Raw genomic sequence first — 27,812 nt, 5'->3', positions numbered from 1 at the left:
AAATGTGCATGTGTCTGCTCAAACGGTCAGAAACAGACTCCATGACGGTGGTGTGAGGGCCCGACGTCCACAGGTGGGGGTTGTGCTTACAGCCCAACACCGTGTAGGACGTTTGGCATTTGCCAGAGAACACCAAGATTGGCAAATTCGCCACTGGCACCCTGTGCTCTTCACAGATGAAAGCAGGTTCACACTGAGCACATATAACTGACGTGACAGAGTCTGGAGACGCCGTGGAGAACGTTCTGCTGCCTGCAACATCCTCCAGCATGACCGGTTTGGCGGTGGGTCAGTCATGGTGTGGGGTGGCATTTCTTTTGGGGGCCGCACAGCCCTCCATGTGCTCGCCAGAGGTAGCCTGACTGCCATTAGGTACCGAGATGAGATCCTCAGACCCCTTGTGAGACCATATGCTAGTGCGGTTGGCCCTGGGTTCCTCCTAATGCAAGACAATGCTAGACCTCATGTGGCTGGAGTGTGTCAGCAGGTCAGGCAAGAGGAAGGTATTGATGCTATGGACTGGCCCGCCCGTTCCCCAGACCTGAATCCAATTGAGCACATCTGGGACATCATGTCTTGCTCCATCCACCAACGTCACGTTGCACCACAGACTGTCCAGGAGTTGGAGGATGCTTTAGTCCAGGTCTGGGAGGAGATCCCTCAGGAGACCATCCGCCACCTCATCAGGAGCATGCCCAGGCATTGTAGGGAGGTCATACAGGCACGTGGAGGCCACACACACTACTGAGCCTAATTTTGACCTGTTTTAAGGACATTACATCAAAGTTGGATCAGCCTGTAGTGTGGTTTTCCATTTTAATTTTGAGTGTGACTCCAAATCCAGACCTCCATGGGTTGATACATTTGATTTCCATTGATAATTTTTGTGTGATTTTGTTGTCAGCACATTCAACTATGTAAAGAAAAAAGTATTTAATAAGAATATTTCATTCATTCAGATCTAGGATGTGTTATTTTAGTGTTCCCTGTATTTTTTGGAGCAGTGTATTTATGGGGGATTGGAAATTATGCGAAAATTACACTGATGGAAGCCACAATCTGTCTGCAATATTAAAGCTGATCTACCCCATTAAAAAAATATATATTATGTCACCCACACTTCTAAAACCAAAATTGCGCCAGCGTTGCAGCTGAGTCATTACAAGGAATCGTGTTGATGAATGCTTCGTAATCACGGGCACCTGAGCCTGTGTAGGGATGTGATTTGAATGTGACTGAAGGAGTGGGGTGGTTATTTTTGTATGATATTGTTTCAATACCCCGTACAGTAGGTGGCGGCAATACAGCAATAGGTGTAGTCTGCCGTAGAACTTTAAAGAAGAAGTAGTGCCCTCGTATCAACGTGGCGTTTGTGTCGAACTCGATAAAGTTAAAAGAAAGAACTATTCTGTTACGCCAAGGTATTTATAGTCATTCATTTAAAGCATAATATCATATTGTGTTGCATTGTTGCTTTAATTTGAGAATAAAAACAAGGAATATGTTAAGTGGAACAGACAAGACTGTTGAGATGGCGTAAAATATATGTTTTTTGAAGTGCATGTTTTTACCTTCTTTTGAAATAACATGAGAATTGGCGAGCATGTTCGCTACTCTTTTTTTCCTAATCTATTTCGTACTTGTGTGCCTTTAGCACATCATTTTTGGGGGTTTGCATTGTTGGGCTTGGACGCCTCTGCTTAGTGAACCTCAACAGTTGTTACATCAGATTCTTTAGTTTAGCCTGCTTCCCAAACTAGACTAGTTTGAGTAGTGCTATTATATCCACCTGGAATGATGAAGTCGTCATTCATATTTTTTCAAGTAGGCCGAGTATTAACTCTAAACCATGTAATAGAATGCTAAAGAAAAAACAAGACAGAGGACAACAGCACACGCAGAAAGTTGCAACGTGGTATAGGTAGGTATTTGCCGTTCCATGGGAAAAGGAAATGTGGGTGGACAAGCAGCAGTCATAACAAATTACTTTGGGGACAAAATATTATATAAGGTCTATGACACTGTTAAATAGCAGTGGCATCATTATGGGGTAATCATGCCATATGCTATTTACATTGTTTTGTCTAATATATATATATTAAACGAATGACAATGGCTTGTGGTTTATAAACATTTGAACGTGTTCCGTAATATTATTGTGCAACATTTACATTAATCACATAATATAGTTGATTCACATACGCAGATGAGAGTATTTATTTTAACCCAACAATAGTGGGCTTAGTAACGCCATCGTCCAAGTGACAGCAAAAATAAGGTTAATATTTTATTTTTGTGTTAATATTTCTAAAGAAATTATGACAGAAATAAATGGGGGAAAACATGTTGGAGGGATTTGTTGAAGCTGATTGAGTGGTTTCAAACATAAACCGACAAAAATTCTCACATTCAGTACAGAAGTATTTTGTTGCGCCGAATAACAATTGGAGCCCCTCCCCATAATACGCGGCAGTGGACATACACACGCCCACAAAGGAAACCCGCGTGTTTCTTTGAGGTTCCTCATGAATATGATTAATATCGTTTAATAATCTATACTAGATCTATTGTTCGAACCAGAATGACTTTTCATGTGAATTTGTAAGCGATCGCTCACACATTTTGATCCCACTTCTAGCTACATCACTGCGCAGGGAATCTGCTTGTAGCTGCATTGTTGGATTTGGTGGATGCCACATGTTTCGTTACTACTGTTAGCTAGCTTGGGAGTTCTTTTTACGTCGCTGGCGGTCGCTGCCCACGGTTCCTACACTGGCAATATTGAATTAACATAGAGGTCAGGTGAGTCTTTTTCAACTTGAAGACATGCAATTTTAGACAAACGGGAATTGAACTGAGTGGCGTGTTGCGCTTAGCTGATGCAAGCGGGTCATTTCACCCATCATTGTCAATGTCTTGTATGTGCTATTACTGTAGCAGGCCACCTGTAATGTTTAGTGATAATAAGTTTCTACAGACTGGCGATTATCTGGTGATTAAAAAAACACAAGTGGTAATTGGATGAGACAATGTTTTATGTTGTCACGTGGTGAGTGCCCCTCTCCGAATTGTCTGGGTGTTGTACAGTGCTGTGTTACAGTGGGAACTGGCTACATAATAATAGAGCCCCTAACCCAAAATAAGTGTTATTTAGCTGTAGGGTCATTTTTATTGGTTATGTGACACAAATGGAGGTCCTCGGCCACTGAGGTATAAAACCCCTACCCTAACCCTTACTTTAATAATTTTAAATGTAAACTTCAGTGGGGTAGGACCGTCCCAAGGATCCCGGATAACATAGACAAAAATAACGTCTCTACCTATGAACGGGATCCTTGGGACGGCCCAACTCTAACGTCACCCCATTGAAGTTGACATTTTAAAATGGTTAAGGTTAGAATTTAGGGTAAGGATGTCCCAAGGATTACAAATTGCATTAACCCCCACACCACTTGTGGGTTTGCCCTAAGAGAAAACAATTAATATGTGGGGGGAAAAATCGTCCCTACTGTAAAATATGCTGGTGGATCTTTGATGTTATGGGGCTATTTTGCTTCCACTGGTTCTGAGGCCCTTGTTAAGGTTAACAGCTTCATGAACAAGTATCACCTTTTCTGGCCATGAGTTCATATGCCCAAAGTACCCATATAACAACCATGCCCATCTTTCATTTAATTGTGCCTATTAGGGGAGGGTGCTGAAGTATTGAAAACAGGGGCTCCAATAATTTTGACTCTTGTAGATTTGATTACTTCTCAAACAATCTTTCTTTGAGCAATTATTAAGTAGAAAAAAGTGTAATGTAAAAAATAAAATAAAAAACATTCAATACAATATAGCTCAGTATTTGTATTTTATACAGTCTTTTTTGCTAATTTTTGTCAAGGGATCCAAGAATTCCAGCCCCACTGTATTGGCCCATGGTAGAAGTGGTCAGAAAATAACTTTTTGGACCTGTATGCCAACACATTTTGCTCAAAGTTGACCTGTTTTGAGTACCCTACCATGAGACACCCATGTCTCCATCGGTTGAGACACCGCATACTCTGGAATACAGGGTGGGTGTAATTTTAATAATACAAATATAATTCATAGAATGACCTATCCCTTCAGACCACTGCAATTTAGCTGGTACATCGTTGATATTTTAATTGAATTTACATTTTTGCTTCCATTTGCTATCACAAAGATGGCTGCCTGTCAATCCACTGTTGAATGTCAACCTAAAAGGTAATGCCTATTCTATTATCTATATTTCTATCGGTTTCCTATGGAAGTTTAACAATAATTTTAAACAACTGATATTGTCATTTAAGTCAACATTCTCTGTGTGGACGTTCAACGATCTTTCTGCCACCATTTTGAATGTTGATGTTTACGTTTTAAACCCACTTTAGTATGTTTATCAGTCTAAATATGACACACACCACACTGTATTCAAGAGCATGTTGACTTAACTGATGACACAACACAAACACCTCTGATGAAAAATAGGGTCTAAGCTACAGCATATGAAGAAAACATTGATAATTGACATTAAAGGTATAAAAAAATAGTAAATTATCAAATAGTTTGACAATCCTATTTGTAAGCTTTTAAATAATACCAACTCAACCATGTATCTTTTCCAGTGATGAAGACATGGTGGTTTCATGGTAGGGTGGAGTATGCAAAACTTGGAGCCCCTCTATCTCCTAAACATTGTGGCATTCATGTACAAGAAGTTATATTCTGACCACTTTTACCATGGGCAAATATGTATCATACGTCTAATCCAAAGGGGTACAGTCAAAGTGATTGAAATCAAATAGAACAACCCTGTAGCTAGGGTTGCACATTTTGGGGAATATTCAGAGGTGGAAACCTTCCATGGGAATATATGGGAGTTAACGGAAATGTATGCAAATGAATATTAATACCATTTAAATGTAGATGTTTTTTTGCATTGGATATATTTACCATATCATTTGGAGACGAACATAAACCTTTTACCTTATCATAAGTAGACATAATTGCAAATTATTACATCCTTCCAATAGAAAAAAAAAACAATTGAGTTACGAATTGAACATTAATTAAATGAGTTGACTTCACATGCGATGATTTCACTGAACAACAAAAGGGAATATTGAATGCCCCCAATGATCTGTAAAATGATATTCTAGAAACTAAAGCTTTGGTTGTCTTCCCCTCAGGCTTCCATGTCTTCTCCCTGGACCTCCTCAATGTCCACCTCTTGAACATCAGACTCCTAGGCCTCATCTTCACTGTCGCTTTCCAACCCTGTTGAGGTTAGCTTGTTGTCGGGCTCAAAAAGACTAAAATTTGCCCAGATGGCAAACACTTTTTCAACCCTTGTAATGGTCAGCCTTTTGTGTGCCTTGGTCTGTGTATGTTCCCGAACAAGGACCAGTTGCGCTCTGAGGCAGCTGATGTTGGTTGGATTTGGAGGATGATTGAGGCAACAGATCCACAAAGTCCCTTCTACCAGGTGGCTGATGTCATATGTTGGCACGACTGCCATATTGCATCTCCATCCCAAAGCACTTGCTTGGAAGTGTACTTCGCCAGACTGCCAAGAACCTTGCCCTAATCCAGGCCAAGGTGGCGAGACACAGTATTGATGACACCATAGGCCTTGTTGATCTCTGTACCAGACAGGATGCTCTTGCCAGCATACTTGAGGTCCGGCGTGTATGGGCTTCAGGCAGAAGTCTTCACGCTTTTTGATGTATTTCAGAACTGCAGTTTCCTCTGCTTGGCGCAACAGTGAAGTGGGCAGGGCAGTATGGATTTCTTCTCTTACGTCTGCAAGCAGAGTCTGAACATCAGACAGGATGGCATTGTCTACCTCAATCCGTGCAATGGCTACTGCTATAGGTTTCAGGCTAATTACCACTCTCTCCCAAAATACATCATCCAGGAGGAATCTCTTGATGGGGCTGTCCATATTGGCAGACTGTGATATGTCCATTTCTTGGTGAGACTCCTTCCCCTCAGACAGACTGTCAAACATGATGACAACTCCACCCCAATGGGTGTTGCTGGGCAGCTTCAATGTGGTCTCTTATTCTTCTCACTTTGCTTGGTGAGGTAGATTGCTGCTATAACTTGATGACTCTTCACATACCTAACAATTTCCTTGGCTCTCTTGTAGAGTGTATCCAATGTTTTCAGTGCCATAATGTCCTTGAGGAGCATATTCAATGCATGAGCAGCACAGCCAATGGGTTTGATGTGAGGGTAGGACTCTTCCACTTTAGACCAAGCAGCCTTCATGTTCACAGCATTGTCTGTCACCAGTGTATGCTGGGAGAAGAACATTCAGAAAACTCTTCCAACACACATTGCCTGTGAGCATCCAAGGCATACACAGCTTGAGAAAAGGCTGTGTATGACTACGTTCCTCCATTGAGTCAAAACTTCGGTTTTAGTAGAGGACCGTGAGCTGTTGCTATCGATAAGGTGTCTGATTTTTATAATTTTCACCTCAAAAAGAAGTAGAGGAACTTTTGTCAGTTGCTTGTTGTGAGCGCTGAGGGAACTTTATGCACTTGCCCAGATGATTCTGCATCTCTGTTTCTTCCTTCACATGATTTGGCACAGAATTTGCAAATGTACACAGCTTTTCCTTCTACATTAGCTGCAGTGAAATGTCTCCACACATCACATAGTGCCTGTGGCATTTTCCTGTAAAAAAAACAAAAAACAAATAAAACAATCCAAATACAATTTCATATACAGATAAGCAGTTAGATTAAACAACTCCTTTGTAAGATAAATGTTTTTAAATGAAACATGTATGGAAACAGGTGAATTAACACTCCTCAGTTGGCAGGCTCAAGTAAGCTAAAACCCACATGGTAGCAAAAACTAACTAGCAGAAATTGCTAACAATGATTTAAACACACTTTGCTGTAGGCTACTATTTACTAGTTAACAAAAAAATCATGTAGGTCATATAAAATATTCACCCCACCCAGTATTGTAATCCAAACTTACCAGATAGCATGTAGTCCTTGGCTCAGACAGTGTAGTAGTGTGAGCTCAATAGCTTCTCATTAGTGTGCAAGATCTTGAGAATCAGCTGTACATGTGATGGAAGAATACACTGTGCATGCAGAGGGTTGCAATTCCATTGAATTGGGGATAGTTTAACCACAATATGCCACAAGAACTAAAATTGTCTTATGTGTATCCCACAAAACAGGTTTGCTGTTATAAGCTAACTTTTTTGATGAATTTAAGCAAAATTCCCGGGCTTAACCCCCCCCCTCCCCCCATGGAACATTTCAGAAAAAAATCTGGACATTTACCAGAAAGTTTCCGACCCTTTGCAACCCTACCTGTAGCTAAATGTTGCCACAGTGAAATACCGAACAGAGAAGTTTTATGAACTTGGTGAATTCATGACAATGAGGGGATGGGGGAGACTACTACAAATAGGGTAAGTCTATTTGAATTCAATCACATTTTGACAGCACCCCTTTTTGATTTGAACGAATTCTTCCACACATTTCCCTATTGTATAAGTGCTTAGACAGTGACTTTTTGGGCCTGAATGCCAAATCATCCAAAAGATAAAGGTACTTAGTTGACCCGTCTTGCATAACATGAGACATCCATGTCTTCATACTGGAAAAGATAAAAGTTGGTGATTGATATCAGCTTACAAACAGGGTTGTCAAACTGTTTAATCATTTCTAGAAAAAAAGTGTTTCATCACTAAATTGTCATGTAAACTCTGATTTAATTTAATATTTGCTGATGTGGCTTAGACCCTATTTTACATGGTCTAAGGTTTCTGTGTTGTGCATGCCATCGGTTGAGACGCATGAATACAGGGTTGAGTTTTGGCTGACAAGGAGGTGACTGAAAATTTAGTTTGATGCAAGAAAACATTTTACAAAATGCATTATTATTCCCATATCATTATTACAGAGAATCAGACATATTATACTACCTCCGCCTATTGGCTACTTAGCTTATTCAAGCCTGTCTCAAAATATAACACTGCCCCTTTAAGACAACTCTTTACCTGACTCGCTTTTCAAAGATGTCTAGAAATGTACACGTTTTGTGCTAAGTAATCACCCCCCATTGCTTGCACAATTATCAATAACTGGGCTAATAACTCACTAACCAGCGAAGGATATGATCACAATGTGCACACGTGGCTACATGCAGCTCTTGCTTGATCTCAAAACAAGTGCATCTACTCATGACCATAACTTTAAACACAGTCCAGATCAAAGTAATTGGCACAGATCCATATATGGCAATGGTCTATTTGCGTATAGGCCTACTGCAGCTCTGATTGGCCATGCCACACTGGTATGTGTAGAGTACTGGCAGTCATGCAAAATAGAATCCCTATGCGTTCTGCCTACAACATCTCTGGCATAGTTCGTTTTGTTTTCGGCATGTTGCATTGAAAGTGGTTAATACGTTGATTCGATCACAATTGCCACAGTAAAGGGCAACTTTGATACTGTTAACTAACAGGGAAAACTAGAAAGTTGAGTGAAGTTCAATCTTGTACTTCTCTTCTGCGCTCAGTCCCAGGGAGCTGCGTGGCAGTCTCTGGGTTGGTGCCCGCAGTTTAGAGAGAACATTGCTGTCAATCCTCCATAGGAACCTATTGAAATCATAAAGACTACAGAATAGACATTACCATTTAAGTTGACAGTCGACGGTGGGTGGACCAGCAATCGTCTTTGTGGTAGGAAAAATGTCAATTTCAGTGACGTACCAGCTAAATTGCAGTGGTCTGAAAGGATAGGTCCTTCTGTGAATTCTATTTCTATGATTGAAATGACACCCACCTTGTATTCAAGAGCATGTTGTCTGAACCGATGGTGGGCACAACACAAAAACCTCAGAAGTGAAATAGGGTCTAAGCTACACAGTGACTTCAAAGTATTCATACACCTTAACTTACTCCACATTTTGTTGCACTACAGCCTGAATTCAAAATTGAATAAAAATAATAATTTTCCCTCACCCATCTACACACAATACCCCACAATGACATTTTTGCAAATGTATTGAAAATGAAATACAAAAATATCTAATTTACATAAGTATTCACACCCATGCGTCAATACATGTTAGAATCATCTTTGGCAATTGCGGTGAGTCTTTCTGGGTAAGTCTATGAACTTAACACATATTTGCACATGAATTGTAAAAAAAATAAAAAATATTCAAGCTCTGTCAAGTTTGTTATTGGTCATTGCTAACCAGCCTTTATCAAGTCTTGCAATAGATTTTCAAGCCAATTTACACTACATGACCAAAAGTATGTGGACACCTGCTCATTTGAACATCTTATTCCAAGATCATGGGCATTAATATAAAGTTTGTCCCCCTTTTCGGGTATAACAGCCTCCACTCTTCTGGGAGGGCTTTTACCCAGATGTTGGAACATTGCTGCAGGGACTTGCTTCCATTCAGCCATGAGCATTAGTGAAATCGGGCACAGATGTTGGGGGATTAGGCCTGGCTCGCAGTCTGCGTTCCAATTCATCCTATAGATGTTTGATGGGGTTGAGGTCAGGGCTCTGTGCAGGCCAGTCAAGTTCTTCCACACTGATCTCGACAAACTATTTTTGTAGGGACTTTGCTTTGTGCACAGGGGTATTGTCATGCTGAAACAGGAAAGGGCCTTCCCCAAACTGTTGCCACAAAGTTAGAAGCACAGAATCGTCTACAATGTCATTGTATGCTTTAGTGTTAAGATTACCCTTCAATGGAACTAAGGGGCCTACCCAAACCATGAAAAACAACCCCAAACCATTATGCATCCTCCAACAAAATTTGCAGATGGCACTATGTATTGGAGCAGGTAGAGTTCTCCTGGCATCAGCCAAACCCAGCCAGATTTGTCTGTTGGACTGCCAAATGGTGAAGCGTGATTCGTCACTCCAGAAAAAGCGCTTCCAGATTCCAATGGCGGTGAGCTTTACACCACTCCAGCCAACCCTTGGCATTGTGCAGGGTGATCTTAGGCTTGTATGTGGCTGCTCGGCCATAGAAACCCATTTTCATGATTCTCCCTTAGGTTATTGTCCTGCTGAAGGGAACAATTATCTCCCAGTGTCTGGTGGAAAGCCGACTGAAACAGGTTTTCCAAAAGAGGTCAACTTTTAGCACCATTCGCTCTTGAATGTTTTGGCATTCGGGTCTAAAAAGTCACTTTCTGGCCCCTTCTTTCATGGGCAAACATTTATGGAAAGTTTTCAATCAAAAGGGAAGCTGTCAAAAAGTGATTCAAATGGATTTATACAATGCACTTTTTGCTTGGTGTGCCCACTTTCGATTCACCCCATGTAGTAGCCTAGATGCATGTGGCATATTACTAACCACACTAAACTTTATGGCTGGGATGATACCAGTATCGCAATATATTTTTCCATGGCAAAAATTGAAGCAGACAACTCTGTTCCTTTGAAAACCTGCTGCATGTAAAATATTGTGTGCTGTAGCTTGGAAAATAAATTGTCATCCAGATACACATTTAATCTTGGTTTCCAACATCAGGGCTGTTTCCCTAAATAAGTTAAATCTGCTTCGTGTCTGGTTTCCTTGCTATGATACTAATGAGTGTCTCGATACTGGTATTGTCCCGGCCCTACTAAATTATATTGTTTCCGTCTTTTGATAGATGGAGAAGCCTCCCCTGCCCAATGACGATTACATGTCAGTGACACCAGAGACTCAGCTGGACAGCTTGGCTGGCGAGGATAGTCAGGAGGGCATAGTGGAGCCCCCCGCCCGGGATGGGTGGGACAGTAAACTGGAGTATTTCCTGGCTCAGGTGGGGTTCAGCGTTGGCCTGGGTAACGTGTGGAGGTTCCCCTACCTCTGCCATCAAAATGGAGGAGGTGAGGATGCTGTCAATATCAGTGGGTTTTACATTTGAGTCATTAAGCAGACACTCTTATCCAGAGTGTCTTACAGTAGTGAGTACATACATTTTCATATTTGTTTTCTCACCTGGGCCCATACTCATAATGCATATTGGATGACTATACCTGGTCTAGGATCAGTTTAGCCTTTTTTTTTAGATCATAATGAAGAAGATTGCATGGATAAGGGTGACGTGATCCTAGATCAGCACTCCTACTCTGAGACGTTATAAATACTGGCAAAGGTCTGAGGTGGCAAACTACTTGAACATTTTCCTCTAATCTTTGCTGTGAATGCATTTGTCTTGGAAAACAATAACTCAGTATGCCTTTTTAGTGCATCTTCAAATGTCCTAATGGATTTGCCAATATGATTCAATTACTATCCTCACTGTCATATTAACTAACAGTTGGCACAAGGCCAGTTTTGTTTTTAGCCCTCATGAACACTTCTATCTTTTTCTCCTTCCCACAGGGGCCTTTCTCCTCTTGTATGTGCTGCTCATGATCCTGGTGGGCATTCCCTTGTTCTTCCTGGAGCTGGCGGCTGGTCAGTCCATCCGGCAGGGCAGCATCGGCGTGTGGAAGCACATCTCTCCCAAGCTGGCGGGGATCGGCTACTCCAGCTGTGTGGTGAGAGATTTAACAATGTAGCTGTCCGCTAGTCATACAAACGCGGTCACCTGGGGCGGATTCATTGCGCCAATTCTGTTTCAAAAACTCTTAAACGAAACAGGGTTTACCTGAATTTGTCCCAGAGCAAACAAGTTTCTATCGTTTTGTTTTTATACGGATTCTGTAATGAATACACCCCTGACCTGACCACACATGGCCCAAGGTCAAGGATTATCAATGCTTCAGTTTGAGCACGAGATTTGAAATCCTACGGGCGCATTGCATTTGACTTTACATAACATCACTTCACTGGAGAGCGTTCTAATAGAGTTGAAAGTTGTATCCCGAACATGTTATAAATATCCTGAGGGAGACAACAATGTGTTACTAACCCATGTAAACTTTTCTCCTTTTCAGGTGTGTTTTTTTGTTGCTCTCTACTACAACGTGATCATCGGCTGGAGCCTTTTCTACTTAGGAAACTCATTTCAATATCCACTACCTTGGAATGAGTGTCCTAAACACGATAACATAACTGGTAAGTTAACACTCCCATAGCAATAACCCATCAGCTGTGTCTGAAAAGCCGTCGTATTCCCTTTATCAGGGATGGGCATCTTTGATGTGGGTGGGGCCCACAAAAAAAATCTGAACTCATCATGAGGGGCCACAGTGGTTCGTGGGTCTGCGGTACCCAGATTGATAGCGGCAAAAAAAGCTTTTGGGCAATTTCATATTTTTACTATAGGGTGGAGACAAATGTCTTGTGTTTTTTTAATGATATTTGATGGTCAATGCACCCCCCCCCCAAATCGGTAATTCGACCATGCTGATGGCAAGTTTAGATAATTTACCAGTCAATTTTTTTGTTGCTGACACGAGCTAATTGAGTGACTGTCAGTGACTGACATAACAATCGAAAAACTGCTGATGCACAACCACGTTTCGAAATTGCACCTGCTGTATTCTAACTGTCGACAAACAGTAAGTTGAGACCCTGACCGATTTCCCCAAAAATATAATTTTTATTTTATAATTTCTTATAATAATTTTTTTGTGTGGAAATTGATCCTCCGGGGGCCACCAGTTGCCCATCCCTGCCCTATATAGTGCACTACTTTTGAGCAAGGCGGCACATAAAGTGTACTATATAAGGAATAGTTTGTCATTTCGGCTGCAACAATCTTCTTCCATATTCTTTGCCTAATATTTTCACCTGACCATTGCTTTGTTTCTTAATCTCAGTAAAGGAATGTGCGGCCAGCAGTTCTACCACCTACTTCTGGTTCCGGAAGGCTCTTAACATCACCGACTCCATCGAACAGACGGGCGAGTTTAACCCTGTCATCACCTGCTGCCTGCTGGCCGCCTGGACCATCGTCTGCTTGGGCATGTTCAAGGGCATCAAATCCTCTGCCAAGGTACTTGGTGTTCCGCTTAAAGGGGAAGTTCGTCCAAAATCCACTAACTCCCAAGGGATTCCATACATTGAGTCTAGTTCAGTGGAGTTTGCCCTCTACCCCAAATGTCACTGTTGTTCGATAAAATATCCAAAGATGAAGACGGTTAGTAGCAATTAGAAATTGTCGATACTCTCGCTGTGTGTGTGGCAAGCATTTAAGCAATTATGCATATGAATGAGATACGCAATCTGAAATGATGGGGACAGAAAAACCGAAGGAATTCTAAAAGTTACAGCTGTTGCTACCGTATTACCATGGCGCAGTGCCAAAATACAAAGGCATGTTTTGACAAGTGAAAGCGACAAGGCACGCGTGCGAAGCCATGTAGCCCAATTCTTGACGTTCGAGGTGTTCTTATTGTGTTGTTACCATTGCACCATGTTATGTAGCCATATAGGCCTAGGTGCTCAACAAGGTAGAGCATATGACGGGGTTGAGAGACAATTAGGCATCGTGTCACCTTACATTGCAGATTAGAATATCCACAAAAACATTGTGATAAATAAACATAGGCTAAATAGTGGTTTGGGATAATGTGAAAAACATAAACCCACTAACGGTCCCGCTCAGAGGTTTATAATAAGCGCTCATTCAGTAAAGTTTAGCAATTTACTCGTCCATTTGGCCCAGGTGGAACAGGAAATCTGAATCAACCCACCCAAGCAAGGACTTCTATACCCCCAGCTTCAGTCTGATGGAATGACTGAATCTGTAACTTTTATGTGTGGGCTGAGTCAGACTCCGATAAGGGTTATTTGCTGGGTAAAAAAACATTTGTAGATTTTAGTATGGCCATAGGCCTGTCTGTGGAAATGTTTGGAATGTTCCCAATCTGGAAATATCCCACTGACGTCGAACTTCATGGAAGCCTTTAAATTCCTTCGGTACTAAAGAATTTCTCTAGATGGAGAACTACAATCAAAATCACAGAGCATATGTAATCAGACTCATGGTTGACTAACTCGATGGAGATTCAAGAGATCCTTACAACAGGAATGCAAACTAGTCACCTTTCTGCTAAATTCGCCGCTTTGAATCCGAAATAGGTGACATACGTGATTCGTGTAGATCCGATGAGAAAAGTTGGTGGCGGGGGGCTTTGGATGACTACTGCCTGTATGCGAACGACTGATGCACGTTTGGAGCAATACTGACTGTATCCAGGGCTCAGCGAATCGTTCACATATCAACAGAATGCAGCACACGACTGAAGAGACAACCGATTTGCTAGTTACAGCATCAGCGTGCGCTCTGGCAAGAGTGGAAAGGCAGTTTACCAGTTAACTTACAGCAGCGCGTCCCCTGAACGATAACGAAGAGGTAGGTGAGAAGCCTGACCACGGAGACGGGTGAGAAGGTGATGGAGCGTAACAAATGACTTCATAAGTGTTGGTGTTTCATACTGGAGAGGGAATGCAAAACAACGACGCTGGACAGAGTGGAATCAGGTGTATCAAAAAGGCAGTTTATTGGTCAAAGTTATCTTGTTCTACATCGTGCACGGACCTAAGGAATGTGACTCTGTGAGGAGTCAGAATAATTAGGCTGCTCAGCCAGAGTTTACAACAGAATGTATACACAGAATAATGTAGGTGGAGTCTCCCGTGTTGATCTTCTGACTGGTCCTGAAGAGTTGGAGGCGGGCCTTGCTCTAGCCAGAGCGGGCCCCATTGGTGCACAGCAAAGTCCTTTGCTCTTGGCACCCGACCAGTAGGGGGGGGTAGAGTGTGAGTGTACAGTGCTTCATGAGATGTTTGTGTGTCCAGGAACGAAAGATAGGGGAAACTAGCAGTGTCTGCTTTAGGCGCAGGTGTTTCCTGTTTATGCAGGAGTGCATGAAAGGGTCAATGTCAGTGAGATAGCTTGGCACTTCTAAGCTCGTTATTGTTGCAGGCTGCTCTTTGTAGTTTTACATTGGTGTATATTTGCGTGATGGCAGCTGTGTGTCCTTCGGATAATCATGTTATTGCACGTAGGCTCTAAACTTGACTGAGGACACTGGGCCCAGAGTTGTCTGAGGGCATCCGGTTTAACCAGAGCTTTGGTCTGCTCGTAACGCTTTATATTAGATTATTTATATAACATAAGCTGTAACCGAAAAACAACTGGCATTTGGAAAGTTTTGAGGTGAGGGAGAAAGGTGGTGGAACAAGCGCTGTTAGCATTGTTAAGTATCTTGCTAGCTGGATAGCTATCGAGAGAAATGTTAAGCAACATTAGCCTACTTAACTGATCAAATTGAGCTTATGGTGTTAAAATTTGCTGGCTAATCAAGTCAGACAGCTAACGTTAGCTAGCTAATGTTACAACATCAGATGAGCTAACGTTAGTCACCTAACCAATTCGCTATAGTATTAACTTATAACGTTACGACTCATTGCCGTTCTTCAAGTTATAACGTGTTAGTTTCTTACTGGACTCTGGGGAAAATATGAAATGTTAAATAGCTAACTAACTACTATCTGTAAACTAATGTTTTCCCTCTACAGTATGTGGTTAATTTTCAGAATGAGAGAATTAGGTGAAAATGAGGCGTTGCTTGTTAAACAAGTGGATTCAGGGATCAAGTGTAGCTGGAGTGGATTAAAAGGGTTATGCCAGGTGTACTCTCTGCCTGAAAGAGATCAAGTATGCCAGGTGTACTCTCTGCCTGAAAGAGATCAAGTATGCCAACAAAGGGAATCATGATCTGCTGGCACATTGTAGAACAGATGTCCACAGGAAGAAAGTGTATGATGTGCAGTGGAGCCCAAAGATATTGCTTTTGTTGTGTTGAACTTGACAGTGATGTGTGTGAGTGAGGGGGGTTTATTTAATGTTTTACTCAGTGAACGGTGTTTTTGCACATATGTAACCTTGTGCTATATAATAGAGCGAAAATAGAATGCTTGCTTGTTTCATTCTATTTCTACTTAAGATGTCCCCCCCAAATGCAGTATTTAGATGTGTGTGTGGTCACAAGCATTCTATTATAAAGGCTGTCATGGCTAACTGCAATATTAGTGTATTGTTTTTTTCTCAAGACTTGAGTGTCATTTGCAGTAAAGTCTAGGCAACAAATAACATTGGATTGCTTTCTTTTTAGGTGTGAGTTAGGTTCACATGAACCACTTTTTATTTTACACACAGACTGATCATGTAGATCATATTCTTTGTCGTTTAATTAGTTAAAACCTGCATTTTCCCCCCGTAGCAGGGAATTTCTGCGTGTTTCAGTGGAGGGGGAAAGTATCACATTTTTGGGCCCTGACCAGTTTGCATCCCTGTTTATAAATGAACGTTTTCTTTGCTGTGAGCCTCATCTACCCCTCCTTCTCTTCTCATCCAAGGTGATGTATTTCTCCTCGGTCTTCCCGTATGTGGTGCTGCTGTGTTTCCTCATCAGAGGGCTGATGCTGGACGGGGCTGCAGAGGGCATCAAGTACATGTTCTACCCTAAGGTACCATCATCATCCACCCAGCACACTGCTTGTATGAACGATAGTTATAAGGGAAAATAGAGGGTCTGGAAAGCCAGATAACCTGGCTAATACTAATCCATACAGCGTTCTTAAGCACACACTTATAACAAATCCTGTTAGTGTGTTTAGTAACTGTTCTTCTGACGTGCTCCAAAGGGGTATGTGGTTCAGAATTTCTCAGCTTTTGAAACCATGGCGAATAACAAACTAGATTCACTTTGGTCATGTATTGAATGTAGACACCTGCTCATTGAACATCTCATTCCAAAATCATGGACATTAATATGAGACTTTCCATTAGACGTTGGAACATTGCTGTGGTGACTTGCTTTCAGCGGCCGTTTGGAACTCGGTAGCGAGTGTTGCAACCGAGTACAGACGTATTTTATACGCTTCAGTGCACGGCGGTCCCGTTCTGTGAGCTTGTGTGGCCTACCACTTCGCGTCTGAGCCGGTGTTGCTCCTAGACTTTTCCACTTCATAATGACCGCTCTTACAGTTGACCGGGGCAGAAATCTAGCAGGGTTAACTGACTTTGTTTCTCCACTGACTATCTCCCCCTCACTCTTTTTTTCCCCTCGCTCTCTTCACCCCCCCTCTTTTCTCCCTCCAGCTGGAGATCTGGGGTGAAGTGCAGGTGTGGCGCCAGGCGGCAACGCAGGTTTTCTTTGCCCTGGGCCTGGGCTTTGGCTCGGTCATCGCCTATTCCTCCTACAACCCACGCAGCAACAACTGCCACCGCGACGCCCTCACTGTCTCCACCATCAACTTTCTCACCTCTGTCCTCGCCACGCTGGTGGTGTTCGCCGTGCTGGGCTTCCGCGCCAGGGTAGTCGCAATGCGCTGCGTGACTCAGTGAGTGTGCTTTTTTTGTGTTGTTTTTTTGTTCAGAACTTGGGGGCCTAATAAAATCGCTCACGGGCCACCAGTTGGAATAATCTGTTATATGTCATACCTACTCGGCTCTGGGCCGTTGCTAAAATGTACAATGAACTGACTGCTTGTTCTTCACCCTCCCCTCTATCAGTAACTTGGAGAAGCTGTCGGAGCAGTTCTCAGTGGGCCCTCTTGACCGGGACCTGCTGCCCGTGATCAACATCTCTGACCCCAGCTCGGATCCCCTGGAGGCCTACAGGGGCTGGTTCAAGGTTCACGGAGCCAATGTCCCTGGCAACCTCACCGACTGCAGCCTGGAGAATGAGATGAACAAAGTAAACGGTTGATCTTGCGTTCAAGCCTGCCTCTTCTTTTACTGCATCTCACTCTCTATATTCTTGGAGTTACAGCTTTGCCCTCTTTATTTGGAAACCAAACTAACCTGCCTGTTTGCTCCTCCCACTCAGTATGAATTAACAAATAAAATTTTAGTAGGTTTATTGCTAAAATGTAAAGATAAAGTTTGGATCTGTTGAGATGCTATATCACGATAAATGTAAATCTCTCTTTCTCTCTCCCCTTCCATTTCGCCTTATCATTCCTCTCTCGCAGGGTGTGGAGGGCACAGGGCTGGCGTTCATAGCCTTCACAGAGGCCATGACTCTGTTCCCGGGCAGTCCCTTCTGGTCAGCCTTGTTCTTCCTCATGCTGCTCAACCTGGGTCTTAGCACCATGTTCGGCACCATGGAGGGCATCCTCACACCCCTCACCGACAACTTCAAAGTGCTGAAGCGCCACAAGACCATACTCACAGGTAAAGACTGTCTCGTGACCCAGTCAGGCAGCCTAACGTGAGTTTCTGACCTCAAGTTTGTGAATATTTTTTATCTACCAATTTTCCTTGATGAGAAAATTGATAGATTCCCGTTCAAAACAGAACTGCAATTTAGAAATAATTCCAGCGCAAAAAATCTGACATGACTATCTATACCACTGTAAATCGAGAAATATACATAATGATCTAATTGTTTGATGTACAGTGCATTGGGAAAGTATTCAGACCCCTTGACGTTTTCCACATTTTTGTTAAATTACAGCCTTAATCTAAAGTGGATTAAATTGATTGTTTTTTCTCATCAATTTCAATGACAAAGCAAAAACAGGTGTTTAGAAATTGAAATCACATTTAAATATGTATTCAGACCCTATACTCAGTACTTTGTTGAAGCACCTTTGGTGCTGCACAAGCAGGGTGCAGATATGTTTTGGTACCCTTCCCCAGATCTGTGCCTCGACATAACCGTGTCTCGGAGGGATTATGGACAATTCCGTCTACTTCATGGCTTGGTTTTTGCTTTGACTTGCACTGTCAACTGTGGGACCTTATATAGACAGGTGTGTGCCTTTCCAAATGATGTCCAATCAATTTAATTTATGCCAGGTAGAAACATCAAGGATGATCGATGGAAACAGGATGCCCCTGAGCTCAATTTCGAGTCTCATAGCAAAGGGTCTGAATACTTATGTAAATAAGGTATTTCTGTTTGCAGAAAAAAATATTTAAATAAGGCTGTAACGTAACAAAATGTGAACAAACAGAAGGGGTCCGAATGCGCTGTATTTGTTGCTATTTAATCCAAGTCCCCACCATATTTCGTTGATGTAGCCTAGTTTTTATGTAGGAATCTGTGAAGCACTGTTGGCCAACTGGTAAATTGTTGAGGTTATTACAGCCTAGTGAAAATGGTCTGTTTTTACTTTATGATAACCTGCTTAGACTTTGACAGGGAACATATCAGATACTCCTCTTAACAAAGCAAGGAGCGGCGATTCAGCACCATGGATAGCGCTGCGGTTGATCAATTCCTAGTGAATCTGACTAAGTCCGCCATGCTCTTGCTTTTGTAATGTAATCATGGAACAAGGTTACACTGGGTCCGAAATAGCGTAGACATTTGTATCAGCCGTTTTGATAACAGTGAGCGAGTAGCGCACATATTTTGAGCCTCTGCCCTGCCACACAGGTAGTATGGAGATTGTCTACCGTAACTGTGTCGGTCTCGTGTAGCCTATTCGTGATAGAATACTTCATGGCTTGAATTTCTGACAATCGGGGATTTTATGTCGAGTAAATATTGCAGGCTGTTAGCGTTGTGATGACTGGTCTTATGTATGCATGAATGAAGCCAGAGAGTTCTGTCCAGTTCATGTAGCTAATCGCACGTGCCCATTTTGCATTAGTGTGGTATAGCAATTGTATATTATTGGTCCCGTCATTATTTCTCTCAGGAAACAGGAAGGAGCTTGGTCGGGAAATCTCGGTATACTGTTTACTGGTATTAAACCCTATTTGGGAACCACTGGAAGAAAACTATACAGGTCAAGTACAATAAAGGCTTATTCACGTTGGCAGGTAAGTGCCTCAAATCCAATATTTTTCCACCTTCGTGGGTGGTTTGAAATCAGATGGGGCGGCAGGGTAGCCTAGTGGTTAGAGCGTTGGACTAGTAACCGAAAGGTTGCAAATTCATATCCCCGAGCTGACAAAGTACACATCTGTCGTTCTGCCCCTGAACAGGCAGTTAACCCACTGTTCCTAGGCCGTCATTGAAAATAAGAATTTGTTCTTAACTGACTTGCCTAGTTAAATAAAGGTCAAATAAAAAATACATAAAATCGGATTCCTGTCCATGCGACTCGGATTTATTTGGCATATCTTGTTGCTTGCTAGCTACTGTTGACAGTTTTTACAAGAACATTTATCAAACTAGCTTGTTAATTGTTTACAAACAAAGTATTGAATGTGCTATAAAGTTAAACAGAAATATAAAATGCAACATGTAAAGTGTTCGTCCCATGTTTCATGAGCTGAAATAAGATCCTAGAAATGTTCCATTCTCACAAAAAGCTAATTTCTAAGAAATGTTGTGCACAAAATTTGTTTACCTTCCTGTTACTGAGCATTTCTCCTTTGCCAAGATAATCCACTGGACAGGTGTGGCATATCAAGAAGCTGATTAAATGGCATGATCATTACACAGGTGCACCTTGTGCCGGGGACACAAGGCCACTCTAAAATGTGCAGTTTTATCACAACCCAATGCCACAGATGTCTCAAGTTTTGAAGGAGGGTGCATCTTATCCTTTGAGGCTTTAAGTGTTCTTACATTATGATTTTGAACATTTTAAAGAAACTGGGAAACATCCATGGCAGGCTACATGAGTGATGGGAAGCACGAGCACCACTGTTAAGTTGTTTTAAGTATCCCTATATTTCTATTATGACGGGGCTATCACTCTGTTATTAGTGCGCCTGCGCAGCAATCTTGTTGTTGATGAACCTGGCCTGAGTGCAATGGCAACCATGTAGTGTGCTAATACAGTTTAGTAAAAGTTGTTAAATTGGAAACTTGTCATTGAGTTAACAACCACCAATCAGCCTACACCACTGTGCACATGTGTTACGAATCCCTTTGGCCCTGCAGTCTAGGGGGGTGGATACGAGACCCGTAACATAACTCATGCAAATTATAACGGTGAGAACTAATAACCACAGACAACTTAAATCTACCTTCAAACACTCATAGTTTATTGTTTAAACACACGGTGAGGGGGAAAGGGGCTGAGCTGGACCCAAGGAAAGAAACAATAAATATCCCAAAACACCCCTAAGCTAGACTTGCTTGCTTCAATACAGCTAACTAACTAACCAATAAAATACAGCGGGTGGTCCGCCCAGTTCTAACTAGTGTTCTTAGACAAAGTATTCCTACGGGTAATGTATGCCCATGGGCGACTTGGCTTGGTACCCCCTTTTCCCACCATCAAACAAAGTCAAACACCATAACAAAACATACTCACATAATAATGAACAAATGTGACATGTAGGAGATAAAAAAGAGAGCTCAATCCAGCGAGACATTGAGTGACAGAGATTGAGTTATTGAGAAAACAACTGACTGGCTTTTTAAAGGGGGGATGTGATTGGGTAAGGGAAAAGGAGCAGGTGTGTCTTCAGATTGGTGACTGATTGTTATTTCTTACATTAGTACCCCAGGTCATCTTAGGTTTCATTACATACAGTCGAGAAGAACTACTGAATATAAGATCAGCGTCAACTCACCATCAGTACGACCAAGAATATGATTTTCACGAAGCGGATCCTGTGTTCTGCCTTTCAACCAGGACAACTGAATGGATCCCAGCCGGCGACCCAAAAAAACGACTCCGTAAAAGAGGGAAACGAGGCGGTCTTCTGGTCAGACTCCGGAGACGGGCACATCGTGCACCACTCCCTAGCATTCTTCTCGCCAATGTCCAGTCTCTTGACAACAAGGTTGATGAAATCCGAGCAAGGGTAGCATTCCAGACGGACATCAGAGACTGTAACGTTCTTTGCTTCACGGAAACATGGCTCACTGGAGAGACGCTATCGGAGGCGGTGCAGCCAGCGGGTTTCTCCACGCATCGCGCCGACAGAAACAAACATCTTTCTGGTAAGAAGAGGGGCGGGGGCGTATGCCTTATGGCTAACGAGACGTGGTGTGATCACAGAAATATACAGGAAATCAAATCCTTCTGTTCACCTGATTTTAGAATTCCTCACAATCAAATGTCGACCGCATTATCTACCAAGAGAATTCTCTTCGATTATAATCACAGCCGTATATATTCCCCCCCAAGCAGACACATCGATGGCTCTGAACAAACTTTATTTGACTCTTTGCAAACTGGAATCCATACATCCTGAGGCTGCATTCATTGTAGCTGGGGATTTTAACAAGGCTAATCTGAAAACAAGACTCCCTAAATTTTATCAGCATATCGATTGCGCAACCAGGGCTGAAAAAACCTTGGATCATTGTTACTCTAACTTCCGCAACGCATATAAGGCCCTGCCCCGCCCTCCTTTCGGAAAAGCTGACCACGACTCCATTTTGCTGATCCCTGCCTACAGACAGAAACTAAAACAAGAAGCTCCCACGCTGTGGCCTGTCCAACGCTGGTCCGACCAAGCTGATTCCACACTCCAAGACTGCTTCCATCACGTGGACTGGGATATGTTTCGTATTGCGTCAGATAACAACATTGACGAATACGCTGATTCGGTGTGCGAGTTCATTAGAATGTGCGTTGAAGATGTCGTTCCCATAGCAACGATTAAAACATTCCCTAACCAGAAACCGTGGATTGATGGCAGCATTCGCATGAAACTGAAAGTGTGAACCACTGCTTTTAATCAGGGCAAGGTGACTGGTAACATGACCGAATATAAACAGTGCAGCTATTCCCTCCGCAAGTCTATCAAACAAGCTAAGCGTCAGTATAGAGACAAAGTAGAATCTCAATTCAACGGCTCAGACACAAGAGGCATGTGGCAGGGTCTACAGTCAATCACGGACTACAAGAAGACCAGCCCAGTCACGGACCAGGATGTCTTGCTCCCAGGCAGACTAAATAACTTTTTTGCCCGCTTTGAGGACAATACAGTGCCACTGACACGGCCTGCAACGAAAACATGCGGACTCTCCTTCACTGCAGCCGAGGTGAGTAAAACATTTAAACGTGTTAACCCTCGCAAGGCTGCAGGCCCAGACGGCATCCCCAGCCGCGCCCTCAGAGCATGCGCAGACCAGCTGGCTGGTGTGTTTGCGGACATATTCAATCAATCCCTATACCAGTCTGCTGTTCCCACATGCTTCAAGAGGGCCACCATTGTTCCTGTTCCCAAGAAAGCTAAGGTAACTGAGCTAAACGACTACCGCCCCGTAGCACTCACTTCCGTCATCATGAAGTGCTTTGAGAGACTAGTCAAGGACCATATCACCTCCACCCTACATGACACCCTAGACCCACTCCAATTTGCTTACCGCCCAAATAGGTCCACAGACGATGCAATCTCAACCACACTGCACACTGTCCTAACCCATCTGGACAAGAGGAATACCTATGTGAGAATGCTGTTCATCGACTACAACTCGGCATTCAACACCATAGTACCCTCCAAGCTCGTCATCAAGCTCAAGACCCTGGGTCTCGACCCCGCCCTGTGCAACTGGGTACTGGACTTCCTGACGGGCCGCCCCCAGGTGGTGAGGGTAGGCAACAACATCTCCACCCCGCTGATCCTCAACACTAGGGCCCCACAAGGGTGCGTTCTGAGCCCTCTCCTGTACTCCCTGTTCACCCACGACTGCGTGGCCACGCACGCCTCCAACTCAATCATCAAGTTTGCGGACGACACAACAGTGGTAGGCTTGATTAACCAACAACGACGAGACGGCCTACAGGGAGGAGGTGAGGGCCCTCGGAGTGTGGTGTCAGGAAAATAACCTCACACTCAACGTCAACAAAACTAAGGAGATGATTGTGGACTTCAGGAAACAGCAGAGGGAACACCCCCCTATCCACATCGATGGAACAGTAGTGGAGAGGGTAGCAAGTTTTAAGTTCCTCGGCATACACATCACAGACAAACTGAATTGGTCCACTCACACAGACAGCATCGTGAAGAAGGCGCAGCAGCGCCTCTTCAACCTCAGGAGGCTGAAGAAATTTGGCTTGTCACCAAAAGCACTGAAACTTCTACAGATGCACAATCGAGAGCATCCTGGCGGGCTGTATCACCGCCTGGTACGGCAACTGCTCCGCCCACAACCGTAAGGCTCTCCAGAGGGTAGTGAGGTCTGCACAACGCATCACCGGGGGAAAACTACCTGCCCTCCAGGACACCTACACCACCTGATGTTACAGGATGGCCATAAAGATCATCAAGGACAACAACCACCCGAGCCACTGCCTGTTCACCCCGCTATCATCCAGAAGGCGAGGTCAGTACAGGTGCATCAAAGCTGGGACCGAGCGACTGAAAAACAGCTTCTATCTCAAGGCCATCAGACTGTTAAACAGCCACCACTAACATTGAGTGGCTGCTGCCAACACACTGACTCAACTCCAGCCACTTTAATAATGGGAATTGATGGGAAATGATGTAAAATATCACTAGCCACTTTAAACAATGCTACCTAATATAATGTTTACATACCCTACATTATTCATCTCATATGTATACGTATATACTGTACTCTATATCATCTACTGCATCCTTATGTAATGCATGTATCACTAGCCACTTTGTTTACATACTCATCTCATATGTATATACTGTACTCAATACCATCTACTGTATCTTGCCTAAGCTGCTCTGTACCATCACTCATTCATATATCTTTATGTACATATTCTTTATCCCCTTACACTGTGTATAAGACAGTAGTTTTTTTTAAAATTGTTAGTTAGATTACTTGTTGGATTATTACTGCATTGTCGGAACTAGAAGCACAAGCATTTCGCTACACTTGCATTATCATCTGCTAACCATGTGTATGTGACAAATAACATTTGATTTGATTGGCGGCACCTGTGAATAGGGCTACCTATATCCGTAACAACACGCCTGTCGTTACTATGACAATTAGTGTAGCCATGTCAGGAAATGACTGCTGTCTGAACAAACACATCCGATTTGGTAACTTGTAATTAGTGTTTAAGGCTGTCAGTATTTCAAAAGGGATTTGAAAAACAGTAGCCCGAAGTCTACGCCCCTTGGTCAGTGATTGGTCAACTACTTACTACTCCCAGTAGGAGTGGGACCTATGGACGGGATTCTTCAATTAAGTGTTTGTAATTTAATGAGGACTAGTTTTCATGCAACATTTGTTCACTTGAGAAATACTGAACCAAACATCTTAGTTAGATGTAAATTTGCCCGACTAAGGCCTGCTTGGTAAAAACATCAATGAATTACAGATTTCTTGATTTGTCTATTTTGAGGAAGTGTATCCTGGCTAAGTTGTTGATATGGTGTCTCAAGAAGGACAAACATTGCCACTTTTTTTTCTTGTTCAAGCAAAGGTCTTTTCATAGAGTATGCGAGGCACAGACGTTCGCTTTGTCTAGGAGCAAACCAAATTTGAATATGCGGTTACGTTTTATAAGATGTCATCATAATGGGGCCTGACTGTTAGTCCTGACCCCTCTTTAGTAAATATGCCAAGTATATCTGTGTGGGATCTGTAATGTTCTCTCTCTATCCCCCAGTGTGTAGCTGCATCATCGGCTTCCTGATTGGAATGCTGTTCACGCAGCGCTGTGGGAACTACTTTGTGATGATGTTTGACGACTACTCAGCCACCCTGCCCCTCATCATCGTGGTGGTGTTTGAGTGTTTCAGTGTGTCCTGGGTGTACGGCGCTGACCGGTAAGAACCTATTAGCTACAGTGACTGCATGAACCGCATGGCACACTTCAGAAATTAGATGAGACCATTTATTTCACGAAAGCGGAATATTAATTAAAGACATCCTCCGGTACTTTGGCGACAAGTAAGTATTTTTTGGAAACCTCCCCTTTTGTAGTGATGTGTCAATGTGTAGTTCATACATGCATAATCTATGAGCAGATTACCTAAATTAGCCACGAAATCCCTAGTTTTAAAGCAATTGTTTTTTGGAAGATGTGCGGTGACACTTTCCCTACATTTACCCCCACATGGACCAGCCCCCTAGCAATGTGAGTTTCAGCCAATGAACTTCAGCCCCTTGCCATTTGAGTGACAGCTAGCAAGACACACACAGTAGAGCCAGAGAGAGAGCTATGACGTGGTGCACATATTTGAAATTTTCAGGGACCACTTTTGCCTCGTGGGTGCTACTTTCAGGACTACTGGCTAAAAATTGTACAAAAGTACCAGCGAATATCTTTAATGAAGAAATGTAATCAGACTTTAATTATTCAAGGTAGAACGAAAGTGGCTCAAAAATTGATCCTTCAGGTTGACTCGCTGTGTCTGTCTGTTTCCCCTGGTCTCTCACTGATCATTGCCTTGTATATCTGAATGATCAGGTTCCTTGATGACATAGAGAAGATGCTCCACTGGCGTCCTCCTGTAGTCTATAAGTACCTGTGGAAGTATGTGTGTCTGCTGGCCATGCTGGGACTGCTGGGAGCCAGCCTGCTAAAGATGTGCTTCAAACGGCCCACCTACACTGCCTGGAACAGAGAAAAGGTTAGGCAACACAAGGCTGTCCTTATGCTTGATGCAACGCGGAGTGCCTGGACACAGCCTTAGCCATGGTATATTGGCCGTATAATCACAAACCCCTGAGGTGCCTTATTGATATTATAAACTGGTTACAAACGTAATTAGAGAAGTTAAAATAAATATTTTGTCGTACCTGTTGTGTACGGTCTGATATACCACTGCTGTCAACCAATCAGCATTCAAGGCTCGAACCACCCAGTTTATAATTGTATTTAATGAACTCGGTCTCTCCCTCAGGCCTCCGAGGAGACTCTGGACTACCCTGACTGGGCCCTGGGTGTCTTGGCTGTTTTGATCATATTCGCCACGTTGCCTGTTCCCCTGGGCTACATCCACTCCACCCTGAGGAACAGAGCTAGACGCAACTCCATAGGAAGTGGCCTGGGAACCGACATGGGGGGCGTATACACTAAGTGCAGCACTGTGGAGTGTGACACCCCCGTAGCCGCCCTATTGGACGAGCACCTGGAAAGGAATAGAATACCTAAGGATTCTCCCTCGCCATTGGCCGAGGAGAACCTCCGGCTCCTCCCACAGAGGGAAGGGGCAGAAGATGTAGAGAATTCAACTAGCGTGTGAGGGGGAGGAAACAAGGAGAAAACAGACTAAAATAGGGAAATATGAGCTGCTTGATGTCAGATGTTACATCATGGTACCACAAAAGAATGTATACTGACGTCTACATTGAAAAATATATTTTAAAGATAAAATTACTAGTTTTGAAAGATCCTCTGCTTTCAGATGTTTTCTTTATTTTAAATAATATGAATGCAGCCATGTTGGGTTACATTTCATTTTTTTAATGCTATATTCCAGAGAGGTGAAAAACTGCTTTGTCAGTAACATCCCTAAGGCTCAAACTGTTGTTCATAAGTGAGGAGATATGTGTTGCCAAGACGTTGCCTCAAAAAACACCTATGGTGTTTTCCCACACCACTTTACTTGGTTGCTTACAGATAAGGGGCGGTAGAGAACTCTTAAGAACTGGAATATTCCCTCCCACCACAGGTTGGGTGGAAAAGTATAGTTCCACTGTACGATTGTGTTTCAAAGCGAAAGCAGTTACACAGACCTGTAACATGTCCTGCAAATACAGTGCCTTGCGAAAGTATTCGGCCCCCTTGAACTTTGCGACCTTTTGCCACATTTCAGGCTTCAAACATAAAGATATAAAACTGTATTTTTTTGTGAAGAATCAACAACAAGTGGGACACAATCATGAAGTGGAACGACATTTATTGGATATTTCAAACTTTTTTAACAAGTCAAAAACTGAAAAATTGGGCGTGCAAAATTATTCACTTGAAAAATGGCAATTGTTTAAAAAAAAAAATGTTTAGCCTAAATATTAACAATCCTTGCCAAATTGTATGTTGTGCCAGTT

General features: G+C 42.8%; 1 protein-coding gene across 5 annotated transcripts; it reads left to right on the top strand.

Annotated features, from left to right (window-relative positions):
* The first annotated feature begins 1,290 nt into the window (after positions 1 to 1,290).
* Positions 1,291 to 27,157, top strand: LOC112223666 (sodium-dependent neutral amino acid transporter B(0)AT2). Of its 5 annotated transcripts, none has more exons than XM_024386780.2 (13): positions 1,316 to 1,421; positions 1,859 to 1,921; positions 10,667 to 10,886; positions 11,386 to 11,543; positions 11,943 to 12,063; positions 12,771 to 12,946; positions 16,318 to 16,428; positions 17,063 to 17,304; positions 17,477 to 17,660; positions 17,938 to 18,139; positions 25,426 to 25,585; positions 26,230 to 26,392; positions 26,666 to 27,157. In XM_024386780.2, exons 3-13 carry the CDS (start codon positions 10,667 to 10,669, stop codon positions 27,005 to 27,007), a joined length of 2,079 nt encoding a protein of 692 aa, XP_024242548.2. In that variant the 5' UTR covers positions 1,316 to 1,421; positions 1,859 to 1,921; the 3' UTR covers positions 27,008 to 27,157. The 5 variants fall into 5 exon arrangements, with proteins under 5 accessions (XP_024242546.2, XP_024242548.2, XP_024242549.2 ...); XM_024386781.2 differs by lacking the exon at positions 1,859 to 1,921 and adding an exon at positions 5,196 to 5,291 and having other exon boundaries at positions 1,318 to 1,421; XM_024386778.2 differs by lacking the exon at positions 1,859 to 1,921 and having other exon boundaries at positions 1,291 to 1,421.
* Positions 27,158 to 27,812: the final 655 nt, after the last annotated feature.

This window comes from Oncorhynchus tshawytscha, linkage group LG24, assembly GCF_018296145.1.
Source record: "Oncorhynchus tshawytscha isolate Ot180627B linkage group LG24, Otsh_v2.0, whole genome shotgun sequence".
Lineage (NCBI taxonomy): Eukaryota > Metazoa > Chordata > Actinopteri > Salmoniformes > Salmonidae > Oncorhynchus > Oncorhynchus tshawytscha.
Note: the sequence above shows the minus strand (reverse complement) of the source record. Positions and strands in the feature narration are given on the sequence as shown.

What these genes read in the sequence shown, in the direction of transcription:
- LOC112223666 (XM_024386778.2), top strand. Translation starts at nt 10,667, where the DNA reads ATGGAGAAGCCTCCCCTGCCCAATGACGATTACATGTCAGTGACACCA. An exon ending in TAAACACGATAACATAACTG is followed by an intron (nt 12,064 to 12,770) that starts GTAAGTTAACAC and finishes TCTTAATCTCAG; the next exon opens with TAAAGGAATGTGCGGCCAGC. An exon ending in CTGCCTGGAACAGAGAAAAG is followed by an intron (nt 26,393 to 26,665) that starts GTTAGGCAACAC and finishes TCTCTCCCTCAG; the next exon opens with GCCTCCGAGGAGACTCTGGA.